Consider the following 26042-nt stretch of genomic DNA (forward strand, 5'->3'; position numbering starts at 1 on the left):
CCTCGCAGCCAGAGGGATCGTCAGATTTGCAGTTAGAGACAATCGATCAGCACGTTCTTACCAATCAGATTCACGAATGCAGCAGTGGGCTGATATAAGAAGGGCTTCTATAAGAATTGTATGACCGAGACACTTTGCTCTTTGTCCGTGCTTGAATTTATAGAGCTTTAAAGTACTTCAGCCACATCATCAGTACAAATAAGGGGTATGAACTAACCGAAGAGTGACCACATAACCACATTCTCAATAAATATTAGATACATAATTCATGACACCACAGTGGCACAACAGTTATTTTTAGCTTCTAGCCCCAGGGTTTGATCCTGAGATCAGGTTATTGTCTCTGTAGAGTTTCACATGTTCTCCCCTCCATTTATTTTTTTATAAACAGTATATCATGCTAGGTTTAAAAAATTGTATTGTAAGTTAAGATTTTAAAAGTATTCACTAAAGTGACACCTGGCTTTTTCAGCCATATTTACAGCATTTAGCACAAGACGTACAAAAGTGCTTTCAAGTTTTTATCAAAGAATACATTACAACGCAGGTTCACTAAGTTGCAGACTTAGGATACCATCAACCTAAATGAAAGATTTTTAAAATCCTAAAAACAAACAGACAAAACAAAGTGCTTGTTTAAGTGTTTCAGAAACAGGGAGGTCTTGAAGATAGAAAGTGACTCAGCAGGGGGTAATTTTATTCCACCACCTCAGTGCCAGAACAGAAAAGATTCTTCATGTATACCTCCCCCTTACCTGAGAAACATTGAGACCAGTGCTCGAAGATCTGAAGGAGTGTGGTGATAAGAGCTTGTAGGTAAAAGGGTGCTGGCCCATTTTGTGTTTTGTGTTCAATCCTCAGTTGTTGTTTTTTTTATCTGATCACAGCCATTTATGATGCTGACTCAAACAGTTCCCACAACCTTGGAGGCAGACAACTGTGTCGAATGTTTTTGGATGTGGAGGCATTACATTTTCCCTTCACTTGAACTAAGAGACCGAAACCTGTTCCAGCAAGACAGTGCCCCTGTGCACAAAACCAGATCCACATGCCACCTCACCTTTCATCAGTACCTGACTTCATTTACATTTACATTTACATTTGCAGCATTTAGCAGACGCCCTTATCCAGAGCGACGTACAAAAGTGCTTTAAGTTATGCTGTTGTGGCTTCTGAATGAACACACATCTCTACAACCACATACCAGAACAGTGGAGGTTTTTATAGTGTAACTGAGGACTGTGTGTGGAATGCGATGTCCAAAAATCACATAAAAATTTTACAATCAGGTTTCCACAATTTTTTTCTATATAGTGTATGTTTACAGACCAGCAAACCGGTGTTTTTACTGATATTTTGATTAAAAACTTTTTTAGAAGTTTTCTATTTATTTGCAGTAACACACTTAAACACTAATGTATTATATAGAAATGTTCATGTACCCTGGTGATAAATTGAGAAGGTTAAAATTATACACAAAATGTAATTTAATACACATAATTCAGTCATTTAAGGCTTGAAGATTCGAGGCTGTAATCAAGTTATAAATGAGGTACAAACTTCACAAAGAAATGAGGGCAATGTTGTGCAATTATTCTGTAGACATGAAGTCAAATATTTTAGTTGGTAATATAATTTTAGTAATATAATAGTAATATATTTTAGTAATATAATAGTTTTGTTGTGTTAAAGATTATAAATCGGTTAATTGTTCAATGGAGTGTTAATGCTGAATAATAATAATAGGAAGAAGAAAAGGAAGATGAAGAAGATGAAGAAGAAAGAAACAAATAACAGCAAAGTAGTAATACAGATAGATAGATAGATAGATAGATAGATAGATAGATAGATAGATAGATAGATAGATAGATAGATAGATAGATAGATAGATAGATAGATAGATAGATAGATAGATAGATAGATAGATAAATAGATAGACAGACAGACGGACGGACGGACGGACGGACAGACAGACAGATAGATAGTTTTTTTTTATAATTAAATAAACTTGTTAATAGTGGAAACTCTATTTGTGTTTAACTAGAAAGTAATTTTGACATAATTAATTTATATTATATTAATGTATATAAAATGCTGCATATTTTATTACTGAATTTATTACAGAAAAGAGAGAGAGAGAGAGAGAGAGAGAGAGAGAGAGAGAGAGAGAGAGAGAGAGAGAGCAAGAGAGAGAGAGAGATCTAGAAAGCCATCCTGCGAAACGTATATACACAGTGACAGTGTGTCATCTCACTCCAGGCAAAGTGCGCTGTATTACGTCTGCGTGGTGCCTCAATGCCAGGATTCAGTGCCACAGCGAAGCAGACCACTTTCATTAATCAGCCATTTGAGCACTAATCTAGCAGGTCCTCTCAGCAGCCACACCATGACGTTAGTTTGACCTGTCACAGCTCTTCCAAATATCATTAAAGCAAATGGATTTCCTCTGAGGAGGAGTGAGGAGTTACATATCCAGTTCCATTTAGGGCGAAGGCAACAGTCTCATCTCTCACACACTCTCTCTTCCCTGTATATCCTTTGCCCTCTGTGACTACACTTTATCCATACCTTTCCACTCTGTCTGGATGAAAGCCGTTCAATCACGGGACAATACACACTCTGTAGCAAGCTGTTGAAAAGCTGCTGTTGAGACGCAGAGCGCGGGTTACGCTCTTGTTGTTTTGTGTGCTTTCAGTAAAAGTGCAGGGTGGAATAAGCCTTCGGGTGGCGGTCGGTGGCAGGAGCCGCAGCCGAACGTGCTGATGCAGGAGTTTACTCTTGCATGACTTTTACCTGAGAGGATTTCGAAGTCGTTTTTGTTTTGTTTCGCTGCGTCTTATAGGTCCATGACTTTTGTTTGCTGCTTTTTATGATAATGCTGGAGAGTGGGGTCTCTTTCAATTTCTGTCCTTATTTCTCATCCTTTCCAGGTGTCTGATCAAAGCCCACCACTGATTGAAAGAATTGCTTTTGTTTTTACTTTCATTGGATGCTTGATTTAATGCTTTACTATCTCTTTATGTTTTTTTTTGTTTTCTTTTCCTCTCATTCTGTCCCAAGTTGCAGTCATTCCTGCAGGTGAATGTCACCCAGGTGCACGTGGACGAGTGTGTGGCAGTGGACTGCAGCGGAGGAGGAGGCTGTATGAATAGACTAAGCGTGAGCGAGAGGCCTTCGGTCGTGGATTCCGACAGTATGGCTCTGGTGTCCGTGACATTAGAGTCCACAGCTGTGTGCAGCTGTTCGGCCCGGGAACACCTTCACCAGGGCTGCTCCACCTATCCCAGGAACCCCTGCCACAATGGCGGATTGTGTGTGGACACGCAGAACGGATACAGGTTAGACGCTTTTGAATGGTGTGTCACAGTGTACATGCGTGGCTTTGCACTAGAACTGTACTTTTTTAGCCAGTAATAACAGACTCTCGATTTGCAGTACTTTTTCTCTGGTCAAAAAAATCACATTTATGCTTGCATCGATTTACTACATCACCTTCCCAGCCGAATACTTTGGCATAAACAGTGCCTAACAAAAAGCATTCCACTGATTAAAAGCTGATTTCTGAAAGGTTCTGTAACAATACTTTCGACTGTACTGTGTACATTAGCAGTGAGAACGTGGGCTTTGGTACCCCAGGGTTGCAGGGTCAGGTAAATGTTTGGAAACTTTCCAAAAACTTTCCATGGGAACTTCATCTGGGGAATTTGGTAAATATTCCAAGTTGGAAACATACCAGGAATTTGTGGGACTTTATGGGAATTTACAGGAATGTTTGTAAATTCATTAGAAACTTGGGGAAATTTATAAACTGTATCATATACAAGCATAACATATATAAACATTTTGTTTGGTCTTAAGCTGACATGCATGCAAACTAATACAGATTTAAAAAATAGCTAATTGTAAATATAGTTGCAAAATATCTTACACACAAGGAATTTGAAACATAAATGTATGTAATATTTATGTCATTTACATGAATACTCACCAAGATGGAAATTTTTTTTTACATTATTTTGTGTGCAGGATTTAAGAATGTATCTGTGTTATGTTATGGAGGAATGCGCGGTGCATGTAGGGGGCGTGGCCTCAGTGGCCCTGCAGTAAGTGTGCTGTGTGCATGTGTTGGATGAATGTGCAGGGTAGAAATTTAACAGAAATGTCATCAAATCTGGATGTTTTAACCAAGATTATCCTACAAGTTTTTTTTTTTTAAACTACATGTAAGCTCTCTGTTATTGGCAAATGTGCAATTCTGTTTATTCCCAATCATTCCTGTGAATTCCCATGGAAAATGTTCAGTCTTTTGCAACCCTACACATGACAGTGCAGAATCTCCATTTAAAAGTCATTCTATACCTTTTCATTAAAGCCTTTTAACCCACTTAGGAAGATGCAATAATGCGTAATCATGCAGTAATTAGTACAGCAAAGAAAATGCCCAAAATGGTTAAATTTGAACCTTCGAATGGATTTTTACAAGTTTATGGTCAGTCAATTGGTAAACTTTAAAGTGAATATTGTTCTCTTCAATGTCCATGAGCTTCAAACAGTTGATGGAAGATTGAAATATTTTGTGAGCTCTCACACAAGTTGAAATTGACATCAAACAGTTTGATCATAATCTTGATTTTACCTGTGTACATTATTCTGGTATAAATCCGAATTTCCTACTTCTCGCTATAATGTAAAGTAATTGAGCAAATGGTGGCACTCGAGTTCTCAGGAGATTTTTTTGCCCAGGAGTATAAACCCAAAGCTTAGTTTGCAGATTTACTATTTGCAAGCAAATAAATTGAGCTACATACAGTCTGTGCAGGCTTAAAATGTTATAAAATTGATCATATACGTTATTAAGACTGGCCTGTGAAAGAGGTGGGCGATAGCCAACATTTTAATTATCCCATTGAACCATTCTGGCTCATTTATTACATCCAATGGAGACCTTTACTTCATGGAAAAGCACATTTTTTGCTAATAGAATGGAAAATGCAAAGTAATTAATGTTTTTTCCAATTTCTTAGAGATCTGGAGTAGTTTCATCAGGTGATTTAGCAGCTGCTGGTGGTCCACTTACTTCGTTGTATTAATTTCTTTCAGTGCAGCAGACGTGAATTAACTAGCTTTGGTTTTTTATATATATATATATATATATATATATATATATATATATATATATATATATATATATATATATATATATATATATATATATATATACAGTACAGACCAAAAGTCTGGACACGCCTTCTCATTCAAAGAGTTTTCTTTATTTTCATGACTATGAAAATTGTAGATTCACACTGAAGGCATCAAAACTATGAATTAACACATGTGGAATTATATATGGAATTATATACATAACAAAAAAGTGTGAAACAACTGAAAATATGTCATATTGTAGGTTCTTCAAAGTAGCCACCTTTTGCTTTGATTACTGCTTTGCACACTCTTGGCATTCTCTTAATGGCTACTTTGAAGAACCTACAATATGACATATTTTCAGTTCACTTTTTTGTGATGTATATAATTCCACATGTGTTAATTCATAGTTTTGATGCCTTCAGTGTGAATCTACAATTTTCATAGTCATGAAAATAAAGAAAACTCTTTCAATGAGCAGGTGTGTCCAAACTTTTGGTCTGTACTGTGTGTATATATATATATATATATATATATATATATATATATATATATATATATATATATATATATATATATATATATATATATATATATATATATATATATATTTATTTATTATTTTTTTTTTTTTTATCAGAATACTTCCATAGGGAAATTGTTGGGTTCCAGTTGCTCAAGGTAAAAAAAAAAAAAAAAAAAAGTAAAGTTAATCTTTAAAGTAAAGTGTTAAAAAAAAAAAGAAAAGAAAAATTTAAATATATACAAATTAAGTTACATATTAAGTGAAATGAAATATGTAGCAGCAGTGAAACAGATGGCAGAAATGACTATAGTGATATACAAGTAATTGCATTTGCATTTGAAATCACACATCAGCACCAAACTGTTAAAGTGAGTGCAAAAGCTGATTTGTCTGTGTAAATGACTTGTTGCTTAGTAGCTGTTATGATATCATGGGATGTTAAGCATGTATAGACCATGCTACTGGCCACAACAGGGCTATCAGTTTAATACACTCCTGGGTAGTGTATTATGTACTGTAATGATGTGCCATTAAGGGGGACATTTTTACTTTTTTTTTTTTATTAAATGAATCTGCTCGCTCCAACATTTCACTATAGTTACAGCACTAAATTACATCCCTTTAAACTAAAGTGTATTATGTTTGAATGTAGCTACAAATGTAAATAAAAACAATTGTTCTACAAGAATATTTTAGTGATTATGCGGTGCATTTTTATTGTTTTCTGTTTGTTTGATCGGCCCTAAACCAAAAGACAGTAAAAAAAAAAAAAAAAAAAAGTCAAATGTGGGATCCGATTGCACAAACAGTTTAGTCAATAATGCATTAATTTGAACCTCATCCCATTTCACAATTCCTGACATTCCTGGCCTTTTTTTTCTGTTTTTCACTTTTGCTTTGCAATCAGGAAAACAGGCCCTTGTAGGCTTTAAATGTTCATAACTTGTGGAGAAACCTGTCTGCATGTAGCAAAGACAGTTCAGCAGTGTGTCTTGCTTATATCTCGAAGCACATGAGGTCACTAGCTTTGTATACGATGCAAATGAAACCGGATTTATTCATAATGTTGTAACCCGGAGTTATTGAGAAGGTTGCTGGAGGCTCTGCTGTCAGGAATCGTCGTATCATTGCAGCTGTCAAGTCAAGTTTATTTCTATAGCACTTTTCACAACAGACATTGTCTCAAAGCAGCTTTACAGAAATTTAACAGTCAAGGTGAATGGTGTGCATTTATCCCTGATGAGCAAGCATGATGAGCAAGCTGTCTGGGTTTGGAGATGGAAAGGTTTATGTTTGTTGGGCCTGCGCTCTTGTGCTTGCGGTCAATTAACAGTACGTAAGTAATAGACTAAATGCAAAATATTAAAAGTCGGGTCTCTGTAGAGGATGATGAAAGGGAGTGTGATGTAACGGTGTGCAAGAGTTCGAGCTCTGAACAAGTCGGCCTGAAACGTTCCCTTCTCACTCGTTCTCATGCTCAACAGCATCTTGGAGAATGCCAAATGACTTAAGTTTAAATGAACTTTCCAGATAGAGCTCATCTAATATTTGTAAGGTTAATCCTCTCACCACTGAGGGTTCTTGCGAATATGAGGTACGGCAAGCTGTTCTTCTGCCCGCTATTTAATTCAGTTACCAAGGTATTGCACGACTATTGATTTTCCTTACAGAATAACAATACACTTTGAGATGGAGGGAGGAGCGGTGATGGATGAGAGAGGATTTTTATATATTTATTTATTTCGTGTTGGAATAGTTGGTTAATAAACCAAATCCTTAGTGTCACTCAAGAGGTTGCTGGCAGACAGAATATTGTTGACATCTTTAATTTCTCATCAGAAACATCTCTGACAACCTTCTTTCTATCGGGAATGATGCAAAATATGTGCAGAAGGTTGGACTTATTGCTCAAGGGACCTCAGTTCCTTTCTGATCTAAATGATCTCTTTGAGCTACGCGGAAGTAAAATCTGTATGCGAGATTAACTATTTAATGTCTTTTAGTATTTAATCGAATGTTCTACATAGTATGGAATGAATATAAAAAAATAAAGACAGAGTTCGTTTCTGTGGTGATGATGCGAAGTGTTTACAAATGCAGTATAATTAATATCCCGTAGAGTCGTTAGTAATGCAGAGCAACAAACACATCATCAATATCAACTAGAGTATTCCAGAGAGCTTGCTTAAAATTAAAATGCCACGCTTTTGATTGCCGCATAACGCATCAGATGGCAATCAACACTTCCTTAAACACACGCACATGTCATCTAGGCCTCACCCGAGAGACTTGTGTTCTAGTATGTTCCACATCCTGTATATGCAGTAGCTAGCTACATTTAAAACTGAACAATGACTAAGAATTCAATGAAGAAAGAAAGATTCAATGAGTTCTGGTCGATCTGAATGAATTTTCAAATCCACACAGGATTATTTTGTTCTTTCTTACAAGAAATAATGGAAATGGCTTTTCTCCTTTGATACCTTGTGGTTTTATTATAGGCTATAATGATTTTAAACGGCACTGCGTGTTTCAATATATATCTATATGTTAATATCAGGAGTCGTAATGGTTTAACAGGTGACTTCTAATTGGTTTTATGGATTTGGATATGCATTTATTGGTTTTCTAACGGAATTGCTACACAGGAGTAATATACCACTGTACTATACAGTACTTTTTACTTTAGTGGTGGACGAAGTACACGTATCATGTCCTTGAGTTGAAGTAGAGATGCACTCGGGTAAAATATTACTCAATTTAAAGTAAAAGTGTCCCTTTAAATTTTTATCTGAGTAAAAGTACAAATGTTTTTACCTTCTAATGTACTTAAGTTTTCAAAGTACTATGATTTATTATGGCTATAATGTTCCTATTATCATTTTTGTTATAAGACTCTTTGCTTATTCAAATCAGTTTACGTGAAAAGACTCTAATGTTACTTTTAACGCACCAATCCATTAATAGAATGATATAAGAGTCAAAAACTGATAGATATGTATTACAATTTTCAGGAGCCCAAAATCTTCTTTTCACCTGCTTCAAAAGATCGCACAAATCAGGCCACATCTTTTTAGCTAGGTTTTAATCCACTCATAAATAAAAAGGACTGACTGATTTCCCAAAATGTAGTTGAGTATAAAGTGAGATATTTGACTTTGAAATATATTGAAGTTAAATTAAAAGTCTCCCCAAACGGAAATATATAATACAGTAAAGTACAGATTCCCAAAAAAGCTACTTAAGTACAGTAACGAATTGCATTTAATTCGTTACTGTCCATCACTGCTTTTCCATTCCTGAACAGAAATGAATGCGTCGACATTACATGTGAGGTCCTGTCTCGTTCGACAGAATTGTCTCATGTATAACTAAACTGAAAACTAAATAGTTAGTCTGAAATACAAATCAGAATATATTGCTCTTTTTTTACAAGAATTAATGGAAAATGGTTGCGGCGCTCTCAACGCTGCGGCCCGGGTTCAATCCCCGGTCAGGGAACCAACCCCAGCCATTAGGGTTGCACAAGCCTTAGTGCCGGTCCCAAGCCTGGATAAATAGGGAGGGTTGCGTTGCCTGTGCCAAATCAAACATGCGGATGGTCCGCTGTGGCGACCCCTAATGGGGGAAGCTGAAACAAAGTTTAATGGAAAATGGTTTGATTGATTTTTCATATGTACCATCACTGTATGTTTCCGAAATGTGTTAATATCTGGGGTCATAATGGATTAACAGGTGGCTTCTAATTGGTTTTATGGATTTAGGTATGCATTTGATGGATTTCTAATGGAATGGCTACACAGGGGTCTTTGATAAGGGGTGTTTTATTGACGTAATGAATACCTTCGAGATGTGACTCCTGCTAGAATATGCATTGGTAATGGAGGTGTTAAGATATGTAGGAGGGAAGTTTCCTTTAGGCCACAGAGACTGCAGAGTTGAATCATACAGTGTGTCAAAAAGATCACAAACTTCACTCTTAACACAATGCGCACAATATGTTGAAATGATGATAATTTGAATCTAATAGCAGCATAGTGGAGAAGATGGTGGACTTCTGCTCAGAAGGTTATGAGCTCACAAGCCAGCAACTCCAAGCTGACACTACTGGGCTCTTGAGCAATGCTCTTAACCCTCAACTGTTCTGTTGTATGATTAAATAACTCTAATTCTGCTAAATACTATAAATGTAAATGTAACAGCATAGTTGTGAGCTGGAGGTGAGCTTGGGGGCAGAACGTTTTATATAGAGTGGGCAGATGAAAGTTTTGGTAGAGAGATTTAAGTTGAGTGTGTTAATATACTCACTGAGGATTTACTTAGTAACCTTTACTGAAGCAGAAAAAAATCTTAAATATTAAAAATCTCTTTTTCAAGAGTGACCTGTCCAAGCAGGCAACAAAAGAGATGACAACAATTCACATGGCAACAACTGAAAAAATGAAATGCATTCAATTACATTTTAAGAAATTTAAAAATAAAATGGAAGTACCTGAAAAATAGAGTAAAGTAGCAAAAGGATTCTGCACTTTGCTACCATGCTCTCTGCATAACGAACAGAATTCTTCTAGTTATTCTTAAGTTCTTGAATACGTGTTGCATGTACATGCAGATTTTTAGCAGAAGGCTGAGTTCAGAGTTCATGCAAACAGTATAGTCTTCATAATATCCAGCCTTAATTAAATTCAATTCAGCCTGACGGAGATCTTCGGTAATTATCATCGCCAGTGATTTCCGAATACGGCACCACATCATACGAACAAATATGAACAGACAGATGTGCACACATGTTCTCATCACATGAGCTGTGATAGATGGCAGTGGATGGCTGTTCTACTGCCAAGTCTCATTTGATTAATTAGGCAGTTGAACTAAAAAAAACATGGAATGCCACTGGGAAGAAAGAAAATCCATATTCATCAGCAATCTGGAGTTGTTGTTATACTATGTGTCTTTTTTTTTTCTTTCTTTCTTTATCCGTCCTCACCGGAGAAACGAAAAACTATCCAAAATGTATGGTTTAGAATGTCATTCCGATATATTGTGTGCTTTCAGAGCAATTATGTTTCTTTGCCAAATTCCTACTTGGTTTCTAATTAGATTGAGTAAATAAAGCTGTGAAACAGGCGTGTGTAATGGTATTTGCTTGTTGTGCTATTTCTGTTACAAAACCCAATGTGAATCTAAGCTTTCTACTCTGTATACTGGCTTGGGGTGGATATTAAGCTTTTTTTTTGTCAGGAATAACCTGGACAGTGCCTCATTAGGGTGTAATTTAAATGCAGTACCAGTGCTTTTTCACACACCGTCTGCAAATATAGTGTGGAGTTACAGTAAGTGTTACACTTGTTTATGTCTGGCTCTCGCAGGTTTGGTGGTGTTGCATAAATATGCAAAACATGGCAGTGCATTCAGAGAGTGAGCACTGAGCAGCATTGCCATTTAGCCCCTGGAACTCTTAAGATGAATTTGAAATTAAATAAATATACATTTTTAGGCAATTCTAAACAATGAATGACTAATTGAATGCATTTAAATTAAGATATGTTCATAATTAATAACTGAATGCTTTGTCTATACAGTATTTATCGATTTTTTTTTATTGCAATAACAATTCAGATTTAAATCAATTCCATTAATTTTTATTTAAATAGTGCTAAAGCGCCAAAGATAAAGCGGTTATAAAGTTGTATAAAAGACAGTCTAAGTTTTGTGCCTTTAAGTTTATATTTATTATTGTAAATTTGTCCCTAATGAAAGAGCCAGGGGAGACTGTGGCGTGGAAAATCTCACTGAGATCTCAGGAGAAACCTTAAGAGGAACCAGACTCAAATAGAAAACTCATTTTTATATGGGTGGCACTTTAATTACACTCGGTCCATTTATTACAGTTCCATCATTGTTGAGGTGTGCAGTGGTGGGCATTTAAATGCAACCTGTGGTCCTGAGCCATTGTAGTAGACCGCTGATAAGTCATGAGTTAACTTGTGATGAATTGCAACTTCTTTCACACAGGAATTGAACTTTTTTATCTGGCTTAAATGTACCATATAGTAATACTTTTTTATGTTTTTGATACTCTCAATCAGTATGGGCATGGACAAATGAATGCTTTATGCAAAGGTTTGTTTATTATTTGTGAAATCATAATGACAAAATATTCTTGTTATAAAGTAATGATGGTGTTTTAAATGCCATAAATCATCAGGACACCAAACGGAACTTTTGCTATGTTTCTACAGGGGCGGTGGTATGTTATATAAATAATACACAATTAAATACACTTTCTTTATAATAATATGTTAAATTGAAAACAACACCTTATAAATAATCCTGCACTCTGTGCCAGGTGACCATCTGCAGAAGTAATCCTCAAAATACAGTAAACACCCACACAAACCCATGCCTTGGTCTTATATTTCTCTATTTTAAATATTAAAAAAATAAGGGTTTAAGTAAAATTATTAGAACCTTAATTTAGAACTGTAATTGATCATTCTTGTTTGTAGCTTTCTTCGACTTTTGGCTCTAATGCACAAATTGGCATCAGAAGCAACAGTTTCCTGTGGTGGAATTTACTCAGTGAGGTTTGCTTTCACTGGTGGTGTCACCTGATTAAACAGTACTGGTTTGTTTAACCATGTTGGCAATTTCTGTGTTTTTCACTTATTGACATCAGCCACTATATGACTAGCAGGATGAGGCATATCCCAGCAGACGACCTGTACCAGTGCAGTGCACACTTCAGATAGATTCCTCTCTGCTCTTCTCGTATGTAGCCCACCTGAAGCACAGATGTGAGCCTTTCAGAAAGAGATAACCACACAAGGCCCATGTTATCAGTTAGCAACAGAACAGGCTAGCTGTGTTTGGTTTATTTGTTCGATTCTTGAAGTGGACATCTGTGACACACACACACACCTGAAAAGAATACCTGAAGCTGGCCGAGTGGCTGTGAAATGACACTCAGGATTTACAAGTGCACTCACCAGGCTTCTTTATTTAGAAATGCTATACCAAGACTGAAATTGTACTCTACCCTGTCAAAGTCTGGCCATTCTCCTCTGACATTCCTCATCAGTGAAGTGTTTCTGTGTGCTATGTTTCAACCACTCTGTGTAAACTGTAAAAACTGTGACAATCCCTCATTAGCTGAGACATCAGCTGCTTATGGAATTTTTAAACCACCCTATTAGAGATTACATTTTCTCTTTATTTCCTCAACATTATCTGTTGCCACATGCACTATATGAACAAAAGTTTGGGTGGTGGCAGTTTAATGGTTAAGATGTTGGATGTCTGATCGGCAGGTCATGGGTTCAAAGATGCTATTGCTGGGCCCTTGAGCAAGACCATCAACCCTCAGTTTCTCAGCTGTATGACAAAGATAATTGAATATTACCTCAACCAAAAACATCCTAATCTATTGTTTGCCTCCAACTTTGTGGTAACAAATTAGGGAAAATGCACATATGGTTGAAATTGTCATGCGTCCTAATATCTTCTATATGTCTATATTTTCTATATGTCTATATAATGTATTTGGCTGATCTGGTGTGTGTATTCCTAATTAGCTATCCAGAGAAGGTAGACACTTAGAGAGAACCACTAACAGGATTTTAACATGGATGGCCAGGTGTTTTTACCACGCAATACAAAAAAGTAGTATTTCTAATGCTCATTACTAAATAAGAAAAAAAAAAAAAACAAGGAGGTGGATGCTTCAAATCAAATTGCAGCTACACAGATGTGCCACTTCTGGACCCCTAAACAAGGCCCTTAACCCCATAGCTGCTCATTTGGACGAATGAGATGAATGTAAGTCGCTCTGGATAAGGGCGTCTGGAGAAATGGCATAAATATGAAAGGAAATTAACAAGACAGGACCCAAAACATGCTGGTGAGGAGAACAACTGCATTTAGACCATCATGGTGGTTGCTTGTGAGATGCTCTCCGAATTTCTGAGGAAACACCAGTTTTTTAAACATCTCTCGCACACACACACACACACACACACACACACACACACACACACACACACACACACACACACACACATACATACACACACTTACTCCCAGAAATCTGTTACTTAGAAGATTGGAGTGTCTTTTTGCTGATGACCCTGCTATGTATCTTGAGGCCAAGACTTTGATTATCAGTTTGGGGGGATAGGGGGGATGATCTGATGCCTTCTTGGCCCTGGTGCTCAGTGTAGTGACATTTTGAACCTAATCTTTGAAACCCATGGTCGTTTTCAGAATAGTTGATTCTTATCAAATACTGGTGAAAGTACAAATATTAAATGGCATTTTGGCAGCAATCTCAGTTAGTGTAGCTCTCTCTCTCTCTCTCTCTCTCTCTCTCTCTCTCTCTCTCTCTCTCTCTCTCTCTCTCTCTCTCTCTCTCTCTCTCTCTCTCTCTTTCTTTTTTTGCAGAAAAGATTTTAGTTTTTTCTTCCACACAAACAGCCTATGCGTATACAGTTTCAGATCAAAGTGCATTGTGGAATAAGGAACGTTCACGATGTATTTACCCTCAGGACTACATGAAACCCGCATAAAGTTTTTCATCACAGTTTTTCATTTTCAGCTGTGTACATTACATAGTAATGACCCTTGACTAGCTGTATGGTTTATGTTGGTAATAATGTGACATGTCAAAGATTAAAATCAAAGCCACTCTGTGCAGGCTCTAAGAAAATAAATTCTCATTATGGCGTCAACAATCTTATACACAGAAATGACAAATGCGCATATTTATGGTTTAGAGAGCGTATATAATTCTCTTGCTACCAGTGGCAAGGTCTAGCAAGGCATTTTTTTGCTGGCATGAAGAGTTACTGACTTACGTTTTAATATATTTTTGTTCATAAATACACTATATGGACAAACGTATTGGGACACCTGATCTTTCCTGCCATATGTCTTTCGTCTCTAAACTGTTAACACAAAGATGGAGGCACACAACTGTATAGGATGTCTTTAGATGCGGTATCCTAGAATTTTGTGTTTACTTGAACTTGGAAACCCAAACCTTTTTCCAGCAGGGCAATGCCCCTGTGCACAACGCTAGCTCCATTAAGATATGGTTGACATATTTTTGCGTAGAAGATTTCGAGTGGCCTGCTATGGAGCTTCGATTTTGACCATATTGAATGCCTTTTGGATCAATTGGAATGCTGACTGCACCCCAGACCTCCTCACCTCATCAGTACCTGACTTTACTAACACCCTTGTGGCTGAATGAGTAAAATATTAACAAGCATACTCCAAAATCTAGAGGAACATCTTCCCAGAAGAGTGGAGGGAAATATAAAAGGAAATTGGGACTAAATGTGAAATGCGATGCTCAAAAAAAAAAAAAAAATATTCTTTACTTATGACCAGGTGTCTGCATACTTTTGCCAATATAGTATACATATTAAATTATTCCAAATACTCTCTTCTCCTAATTTTATAGCTTTTATTTTTTTAAGTTGCTGGGGTCAAAGGTTTCAGATTTAAGGCCTTCACAGTCAGCACCTGCGACTTTTTTTGCGTAATCACTATGTTGCTTAAAGCTGTTCTTTTACCCAATCAGAATACATTTACGTTTACGGCATTAAGGAGATGCCCCTTATCCAGAGCGATGTACAAAATGAAGTCTCTATCAATTAATAAATCAACACTGGCTTACTAGATTACAAACTTAAGATACCATCAGCCTACAACTCTGATATTATATTTTTTAATAAATATAAACACAGACTAAACAAAGTGGGAAAAGTGCTACTTTAAGTGTTTCATGAGGAGGTAGGTCTTCACTCGTCGCTTGAAGATAGCCAGTGACTCAGCTGTTCGGACATCTAGGGAAAATTCATTCCACCACCTCGTGCCGGAATAAAGAAGGGCCTTAAAGTATTCTTACCTCTTACCCTGAGAGAAGGGTACACTAGATACAGGGTAGACTAAAATTTGACCACTCCAAGGACCTCTAGCAGGCGTCCAAACACATTAGAATTTTCACGTGTTTAATTGCTTCCAGATGAAGAGTTCCAGGTCCGGGGTAGTTCCGGGGAACAGGTCACCTCACTGTTGACTATAGTATTCCATGGCATAGTTCAGGTCAGGATGCATTGACCAAAGACTTTCCTCACTGGCTTTTACGGACTCTACCAACATTGCACCGAATTCCATGATCAAACAATAGAGACATGCTTGTGGCTCTGACATCTCCCTGGTTTATATTGATGGTCTAGTGGATGGACCACCTTGCCATCTTCTTCATCATATATATTTCTTCTTTTTCTTCCGGCTGCTCCTGTTTGGGGCTCCACAGCACGTACATCACGTAGATCTCAGGATATATATAGAGTATATATATATATATATATATATATATATATATATATATATATATATATATATATATATATATATATATATATATATATATATTATATATATATTTACATATATATATATATATATATATATATATATATATATATATATATATATATATATATATATATATATATATATATATATATATATATATCCTGAGATTGAAGAACAGGTGGTTGGCTGTAATCTAGCAATTGGAAAAAAAACCTGCAAGACCCCTTAGTATATAGACCTTGTGTGCTCTCAGGAGAAAAGAGTTCCACGTACAGTATGTGCATGGTATGGTGTGTACATAGTGCACTACCCAGTTATATATAGACAATGCACCTGTCTATATACAAGGTGTGTGTGTGTGTGTGTGTGTGTGTGTGTGTGTGTGTGTGTGTGTGTGTGTGTGTGTGTGTGTGTGTGTGTGTGTGTGTGTGTGTGTGTGTGTGTGTGTGGCGGCCATTAAAGCACACCACAGCACTGAGGATGGTGTCAGTGCAGCATTGCCCACAGGCTCCTTGATAAAGTTCTATTTGTTTTTGCTCACTGTTCTGTCAGCAAAAGGAGGAGGAGAACTACATATCTTGGTGAAAAACTTAACTTAGCTGCAGGTGTTGCTGATTGGATAATTCCCCAAAACACCCATTTGTTTTGCAACCTATTGATATGACAGTGTTGATAAAGGGGTACTTGCTGGGTATTTCTTTCTATGTCCAGAATATTTGTAATGTACTGAGAGATTTCCTATGTCCAACCTAAGGCTGGAATAAGAGGTGATGGACCTCATCACCTTGGCTTACATATGAGTCAGACATCTGGATTCAACCCTGACATGCCAATCTATGAAAAGCCTCTTCATGGGCATATAGTATATAGTGTTGTAGCTATATAATATATTGTTTTGACCAGTTCTCAACATGTGAGCAAAAAAAGGACTTTGATTCTCACCACCCCTGCTGGATATCCAGTGTTCCTCAAACCACAATTGCATAGGTTATTAGCATTCCTTTCTGCTGAAACCATTCACCCCATCTTTGTAGTATTCTCATTTTCTAGCCTATCTGATGGTCCAGTTGCTCTGTTATTGCTTCTGTCATTGGAATATATTGCTCTGTGCCTAAACACTCCATGCAAAGTAGTCAAGACATCCATCATTGGCCGTGTGTGAGCAGGTTAAGCTAGACAAAAGGCTTGCACCAACAACAGATAGCATGACTCAAGTGTAACCTGACTCTTAGTCAAAACAAGAAGTTGGCAAACCAAAAGTCAGAGTGGCTTTTTATGAAACCTTAGCTTGAAACGATGCCGGCCCCCAGACAATTCCACCCTATATTGTATTGATTGTAGGGTGAAATGTCGCCTTATTGCAAGCAGCCCAGCCCTGTCTTATGTCCTGGATGTGTGTCTAGGGAGAGAATAAGCTGCACTGGGCTGGAAAAATCTGGATTGGGTTCTTCAAGAGAATGACATTAATCAATGTCCTCGTATTAGGAATGCAATAACGGCATATTATCACAGTAAATTTCTTTGCTGGCGCACATTAGAATTCCATTCTGCACTCATACCCCCTGTCATGCGTGTGATGAATGCTTCGTAAATGGTGCGAACGCTAGAACAATCGGAGGCGCCCTGTGCCTGCAATAAAAAAAAGTCTACTGTAGGGCGTTTCTCTGGACATCCTACACCGTCATAAACTTTTCTGAGCGCATTGTAGACAGACCACCCTGCGTTTTTTTTCATGGACAGCTCGCATTGTTGCAAGACCTGCCGCTGATTAGATTCTATCACAACCTCCTATTGTCGTGCTCACTTTGTCCATTCCTTTGATAAATAGACTCTTTAAAATGTCCCATAAGTTACCGCTTTTCTAACAGTCTTTTTTTTACCTTGACATTACTCATACCACTAAAGGATTTTGTTTGAATTGCCTGAAAGAATGACTAACTTTGTGAAAACTTATTTGATACAATGCCTTTGGAGTCCCTCAATTGTACATCATTTCCTAACAAGCATTATTTCGATTGTTGTATTGTCTTTTTTCTCCTGCTTCAGCATATTGTGCTAGAAAATACAGGCCTATACATTTTACATGCATCAACTTACCTGAGTAAAGTTGCTGCTGCATCTGGTTAACAATTTCAATGAAGCGTTTTTCAGTTACGTAATCAGAGGGATGCACCTTAGAGAGAGAGAGAGAGAGAGAGAGAGAGAGAGAGAGAGAGAGAGAGAGAGAGAGAGAGAGTGCAGGATGACATATTAATGCTTGTGTCTTGAGAAGCCATGCATTGTAAATAAGTAAAACAATGAGAGGAATAAAGGGTGATCAACATGGAAAAAGAACAGCAAAGGAAAAAAAATATTATTATTAATTTCACAAATTGATTAGGCTTAAATCACAGTTGATTAGACACAAAGACATGAAATAAGAGGAAAGTGAAAATAGCAGTGATGTGACTGACACCATAATGAATAAATAAATAAAAACATGATACACAGCTAATAATGCCTTAATAAAGAATAAATAAGATGTTCTTTATAAGTGTAAGTTTGTCCCTAATTAGTGCACCAGTGGTGACTGTGGCAAAGGAAAAACTCCCTGAGATGGCATAAGGAAGAAACCTTAAGGAGGAACCAGATTCAAGAGGAAACTCGTCCTCATCTGATTGCATCGAATGTCTATTCATTATAACTACACAATGTTGAGATGTGCAGTGCAAACTGTAGTCCTGAGCCAGTGTAGCAGACTGTTGACATTAAGTACAGTCCAGATGCATCCTTAAAGATCCTGTTCTTACTCCGTAATATAATGGATTCCCAGGCAATTTATGAGAAACCATCCCCTGCTGCACAGAGTGGCACGGAACAGGCAGATCCAGGGAGAAAAGGGGCAGGAACAGTGGTCACTGGTACCTCAGGAGCTTGTTTAACTTGACAGAGGGAGTGAGAGAGAGAGAGAGAGAAAGAGAGAGAGAGAGAGAGAGAAATATGGATTATTAAGTATCATTATTGTTGTATTAAGGACACTGTGCAGTTGAGGATTCCGGCAAGACTCGCTGTGGCAGCATAACTAAAAGGAAGAGCCAGAAGCACAGACATGAGAGATCTCTGGGATAAGAGACGACCCACCACACCAGCGTCAACAAACCTGAATGAACGTGTGAGAGTGAGGGAACGACAAGATACAAATATCCCAGTTCACCGAACACTCTGTATCATGATCCCTCCAGATCTGCTCCTTTACCTTAAAAACATTCATTCATTCATTCATTCATTTTCTCCCGCTTATTAGTAATTTGGGTCGCGGGGCCAGCAGTCTAAGCAGGCCCCCGCCTTCGACTGCTGCCCAATCCTCACAGCACTGTCCCTACCTTAGAAACATCTACCGAATAAAGGTTTGATTAAATAAATATGTTTTCAGCCTTTGTGTCTGAGTCCTGAACACTAATTGAAAGGCTGTTCCATAACCATGGGGCTGTTCCATAACCATGGGGCATAAAAGAAAGATCTGCCCCCTGCTGTAGTCTTCATTATTTGAGGTATCAACAGATAGTCTGCACCTTTTGATCTAAGTAGGCGTGGAAGATCATATTGGTACAAAAGTTCACTCAGATACTGCGGCGTGAGATCGTTAAGTGCTTTATACGTCAGTGGTAGTATTTTATAATCAATGCGAGATGTAATTGGGAGCCAGTGTAGACTAATTAAAACAGGGGTGATGTGGTCATATTTTATAGATCTAGTAAGGACTCTTGCTGCTGCATTCTGGACTAAATAAAGCTTATAAAGCATTACAGTAGTTTAATCTAGATTTAACGAAAGCATGAACTAGTTTCTCTGCATCCTGTAATGACATAATATTTCTAATTTTAGCAATATTTCTCAGGTAAAAGAAGGCGATCCTGGTAAAATTATTCACATGAGCCTCAAAGTACAGACTAGAGTCAATAATCACATCAAGGTCTTTGACTGCTTTACACACTGAGACAGAAACACCATCCAGAGATGCTACGTAATTGGAAAAGTTGCTTCTAGCTGCATGTGGTCCTATTAAAAGTACTTCCGTCTTATTCAAGTTAAGCAGAAGGGGAGGTTATCAAGCATCCACTGTCTAATGTCCTTTACACACTTCTCAAAATTGTAAAGCTGATCTCTCTCATCTGGCTTTGCTGATATATACAACTGCATATCGTCAGCATAGCAATGAAAGCTAATACCTTGTTTATGTATAATTGCACTCAGAGGCACCATATACAAAGAGAAAAGCAGTGGGCCTAAGACAGATCCTTGCGGAACACCAAACTTTTCCTCAGAGAGTGAGGAGAACTCACAATTTACATCAACAAACTGATATGATAATACTCAGTGGTGTCAAAAGCTCGAATAAAGGTCAACCAAAACAAGTAAAGAGATGCAACCAAATAGCAGGTCATTCACAACTTTAATTAGTGCTGTTTTTGTGCTATGATGAGGCCTAAATCCTGACTGATACATTTCAAAAATGTTATTTCTAAATAGATGTGAGCAAACCTGCTGTGCCACAACCTTTTTTAGAATCTTGGAGAAAAAGGGCAGGTTTGAAATTGGCCTATAGTTGGACAGCTGACAAGGGTCAAGGTTGCCAGTTTGAAGTATTTAGGTACATAACCAGTTCTGATGGAAAAGTTTATTATTTTTAGAACAGGTTCAATAACTTCTGGAATTATCTGGTCAAAGAAACTTGTAGGCAAGGGATCGAGAATGCAAGTAGATGATTTTGATGAGGAAATAAATGAAATTAAGTCATTTTTTTGAATAGGAGTAAAACTTTGTAATTGATCGTCTGTTATAATTACAGCGCTGTCTACAGGGTAATTTAAAAAATATTTTGGATTTATATTCAATCGCCTGGATTTTTTTCCTGATGTTTTTAACTTTACTATTAAAAAATTTCATAAATTCATTACAAACAGTTGATGGTGTGCATGTTAGTGCAGTGCTTTTATTTCCTGTTAATTTCAAAACCGTACTGCATAAAATTCTAGGATTATGCTTTTTATTTTCTATGAGGGTGGAGAAATATGCTGACCTAGCAGCACTACAAGCTTTTCTATAACACAGGAGGCTCTCCTTCTATGCTATTTGAAATACTCAATTTGGTTTGACGCCATTTACGCTCTAATTTCCGAGTGGTCTGTGTTAAGGTGTGCGTATGATCATTATTCCATGGTGTTAATTTTTTCTGCCTGATCATACTGGTTTGAAGGGGAGCTCCATCATCTAGCATTTATGTTCTAGAGCCATATGGTGTTTGTGTATGCATGAGGATTGTCTGCTAATTTTCACAATTCTTCTCTCATATCATAACTTTTTACAACATAATTGGACACTAGACTGAATGCCTCATGAGTCCTCATCCGGTACACATGTCCATGTGTCCACACTCCCACAACTTTACAGCCCCAGGGAGCTTAAATCTATAATTGCTCTCTAATTAGGTTTAAATATTGGTCTCAGACAGACAATACACATATAAAACACCACATAAAAATGAATATCGACTTTTTAATAAAAAAAAAAATAATAATAAAAAAAAAAAGGAAGTAGGCGGAGCTAAACTTGGGTGAGGGTTGCATAAGATAATAATAATAGAAATAATACACCACATAGTTTAAGACCTTGTGAATTGAATTGCTATTCCTCATTGAATTAGTTTAATCATTTTTCAAAGTCTATTTTTATTTTAAATGTCTAATATTATGCAATATATCTAAATTGCATTCATTTGATTAGTCTTCATTAACCTGGTTTGTATAATAGAACTGTTAATATCAAAAATATTATGGTATTATGTTGATATATTAAGATTTAAGTTGTCATATTGAAGCTGGATGGCTTCTACTGAATGCTCCTGAATTATGCCTGGTGTAATCGTTACATTATTAGGCCACGCCCCCCACTCAGAGAAGCTTTTTGATAAGCCAGACAGTATCATTATTATTCAGATTACTAGCATGTATTTATCCATATTATGTGTCTTTGTTTCTAAACACCGGTCCATAAGTCTGAAATTGAACTCCTGGAGAATCAAGAATGCAGATTCTGCTTATATCTGAGTTTTTTTTTTTCTTTTCTGGCTGTCAGTTTGCTGATAGAAATGTATAAAGTGGAAACAAATGCTAATCCAATATTCAGATTTCATATGTGTATGTGTAATTTCCAAAAAGCATAAACAATTGTTACTTTCAATTTGGTCACACATATTAAAAAAAGAAAAAAGAAAAAAAAACACTTTTTGCCAATTAGCTAAGACTTATTCACATTTTTTTTGTTGTACCTGTATATGTGTGTGTGTGTGTGTGTGTGTGTGTGTGTGTGTGTGTGTGTGTGTGTGTGTGTGTGTGTGTGTGTGTGTGTATGTATATATATATATATATATATATATATATATATATATATATATATATATATATATATATATATATATATATATATATAAAAAAAAATTTTATTTTGGTTGTTTTGTAGATGTCAGTGCCCTGCACAGTTTGATGGACCTGAATGTCAGCAGACCAAGCATAGTTTCCATGGCAATGGCTATGCCTGGTTTCCTCCCATAAGGCCATGCTTCGAAAGCCACCTCTCTCTGGAGTTCATCACAGAGGTGGCAGACGGGCTGCTTCTCTACAGCGGTCCACTCGCCCCACTGCAACCCTGGGAACCAGAGGATTTCATGGCTATAGGTAACGTACACAAATTTACTGTATTGCAAAAAGATGGAAAAAAGCAGCAGGGAGCTGGAATGAGGGAGAAAAATACTTTGTTTTTATTTGAAAAGTTGTCAGCACCAGCAGAGTTTTACAGAGGTCTGGTAGCTAGAGGTTGTCTCCCCTACTTACCACATGCTTACAGGAATGCAAGTGTTGTTGTTTTTTCTGCAGGTATTTCTGGGAAAAGGATTGATCTCCAGTGGCGAATATAGTAGTGTGCAATTTTAATGTAATTTAAAATGAAAAGAGAAAAAACTATATATATATAAAACTAACTTGTTTAAACTTATTATAAAAGTAGAATACAAACTATAAAAAAAAGAAAAAAGGAAAAGAAATTAAATTGAATTGAATAAATAATGTAGGCTTGATGGGCCCAAGGGTGATTGTTAAAAAAAAAAAAAAAAAACTTCTTGACATGGCCACTGTACCAAATAGAGGACAGGACATACAATGAGACCTCTGCTGCCACAAATCCACAAGATTGTTTTTTTTTTTTTTTTTTTTTTTTTTTATGATGACTTCAGGTTAATTATTGAAGCTACAGTATAGCGATATAACAACAGGGACGTTTTACTTTTACAGGGACATTCCACATTATTAAATATAAGCATAAGCATGATGTGTAAGCTGTTTATTAATACATCAAAGAAAGCATTGCCATGCTGGAAAAGGTTTGGGTTTACAGTGAATGCAAAATTTTATTATACGACTTCCAGACAACCTTTTGTCCTTATAGTGTATCTAAGCAGACAGTTCACAGACAGGTATCTTATAAAGTGAGAATTAATGTCATTACTAAAGCAAGAAACACAATAAACACAATTCAACAAGTCTCCTTTCACTGTAGCCACAGCTGCAACGCCCGCATCATCCTCTTTAGGACAAGCATTAATATTAACCTCATAAAATTACCCCCGGGTTTTGCATTTTTTTTCTGTGCATTATGGTTTTCCTGGGGATTTAAAATGCAGGCAAATTACATGTTTTCGTCCAAATTCTACAGGAAAGAAAACGCAAAAGTATACAGTAATGCTTTTACAAAAAAAAAAAGCTTAACAGCTCCTTTGAACTGTTTTGGCCAAACCTTGTCCCACTTTTCTGAAAAAGTCCATCTAGTAAATGTCCTTGTAGGTATATCTGCAGCCAATTTAATTTCTTCTCCTCTGTCAGCCAAAATTTTATTTTAACAAATCCACAGACGTGGGTTGAGAGCTCTGACTAGTGCACTCTATAACCATCCAATCAAAGGGCGTGAAAATGCCAACGTGTTCGGACGCCTTCTAGCGGGCCTTGGAAAAAGCAAGTTGCAATCTGATTGGTTAAATAGCTTCAAGCTGCATAGGGTTTAGGCTAAAAAAAAGTCTGCAATGCTCACAGTGCTGGCGTTATTGCAGATAGATACCTTTGACCCTGCCAACACGTAAGAAATCTGATTAGATATGAATTAGAACATATAGAAAAACCTGGTAGTGCTGCATGCTATACAGTAGACTATTGGGAATAATTGAACACATCTTCATGGACAAAAATATATTAAAATGTAAGTCAGTGATTCTGATTGAGTTTAGGCCAGTAGAGAGGCCTTGCTGGCACTGGAAAAGGTTGGAATCTTATGCAGTCCACAATGGAATTAATCATTTTAAAGACTGCTTATTCATTACTCTGGAGTTATTATAAAAAGGAAAAGAGCTTGCAGTAGTGTCTAGCCCGGTCGGAAGGTTTTTTTTTTTTTCTGTGCCATGATGTGTTGACGAAGTACAGGTGCTGAGGTTTGTATTTTTTAGCCTATATGAGCAAACTGTAATTTCAGTAATTGTAATTTGAATCCCAAGTTTCGTTTTCGGGACATTGATTGATTGTTCCTGAGGAAAAAGTCTCATGTCTCATGCTGATACTTTTTTTAATGCAAGTCTGAAAAAAACTTTTGGTAATGTAATTAAGTTAATGCAAACTGTGTCCCTGCATTTTTTTTTTTTGTTTCTTGTGGTTGCTTTGTGAATTGAAATGAAATTAAACCTTTTATTTTTATTTTTATTTTTAATTTTTTTGGGTCGGGGAGGCTGGGGGGCTTCTATCACTTTGCAAATAACCTTCAAATACACTTAAAATTAAAGATTGTCCAGAAAACAATAGAGCCTGAGCTGCATGTCCTAATAGATTGCTCGAAGCTGAAATCATTGAGCTGCACAATTTGTGGGGGGGGGGGGGGGGAAATAAATAAAAAACCAGTCTCTTGTTTCCAGCATGCATTTAAAAGAAAAGAAAAAAAAAGATTATAAATTAGGCTTTTTTTTTTTTTTTTTTTTTCAGAGTAAAGATTAGACATGACATGCCCCAGGTGATATATTTGTAGTGTATTCAAAAAAAAAAAAAAAAAAAAAAAAGATAAAAACAATGAAAATACCCCTCAACCCTGTGGAAGATTTGTATTTTTGCAAATATGATTTTATTGTTACACGTATACTCGTGTTTTGTTTCAATTTGTTATCTCATTTGTAGTTATGCTAATTCATTTGGTGGTAATGTGGCTTTTATGCTAATGACAAATTGTTATATTGAGCTAAAATAGATAATGTGTGTGAAGGTAAGAGAGAGAGAGAGAGAGAGAGAGAGAGAGAGAGAGAGAGAGAGAGAGAGAGAGAGAGAGATTGACTGTTTAAACCCACCCTTCCCCCTTCAGCAATGATTTAATGTTTTTAATATAAAAGTTTGAAGACTAAAAATCTCGGGGAAGATCTGCTTACCCAAACAGCAGCCCAAAAACAGAAAGAAAAAAAAAAAAAAAACCTACTGCTTTGGTACGGGTGAAACCGATGGCGTCCACGGCGTATAACCTCCTCTGTCATAGGAGTCAACATGTGCGTCTCGGTTTGTCGCAGGTTAACGAAGACGCTCATTATGCATTAAAGGCTTATTTGTCATTCGTTTCCGAGAGTAATTACAATGCAGTGTACACATTTCCAGCTCTAATGAACTCAACCATGTCTGCATGCGTGCTCTGAATACTGGCCTGAAGAAGTTTGCGGTCTGCTTGGTGTGAATATTTAGTAGCTGTTTGAATAATCGTGGGTTCTTATGGTTTTTGAGGGCATTCTATATGGCAGGTTTTTTTTGGAGATTCCTGGGAGATGTTTTTACCTCACGATTCTAAACGTTTGTTTTTCGTAGCTTTTGGAAAATCACAGTGAACAACTATGAGAGCTCAGAATGCACCCATGTTCAATCATCTGGATGAATAAACAATCGCA

General features: G+C 36.8%; 1 protein-coding gene across 1 annotated transcript in view; it reads left to right on the forward strand.

Annotated features, from left to right (window-relative positions):
* Positions 1-26042, forward strand: part of LOC310730735 (neural-cadherin) — a 314803-nt gene that overhangs the window by 195042 nt on the left and 93719 nt on the right. The window contains exons 22-23 of the mRNA XM_083549799.1: positions 3061-3338; positions 22550-22764. Coding sequence (XP_083405925.1) covers positions 3061-3338; positions 22550-22764 — 493 coding nt within the window. The remainder of the gene's footprint in view (positions 1-3060; positions 3339-22549; positions 22765-26042) is intronic.

Source organism: Silurus aristotelis (assembly GCF_946808225.1).
Source record: "Silurus aristotelis genome assembly, chromosome: 9".
In the NCBI taxonomy this organism is placed as follows: Eukaryota; Metazoa; Chordata; class Actinopteri; order Siluriformes; family Siluridae; genus Silurus; species Silurus aristotelis.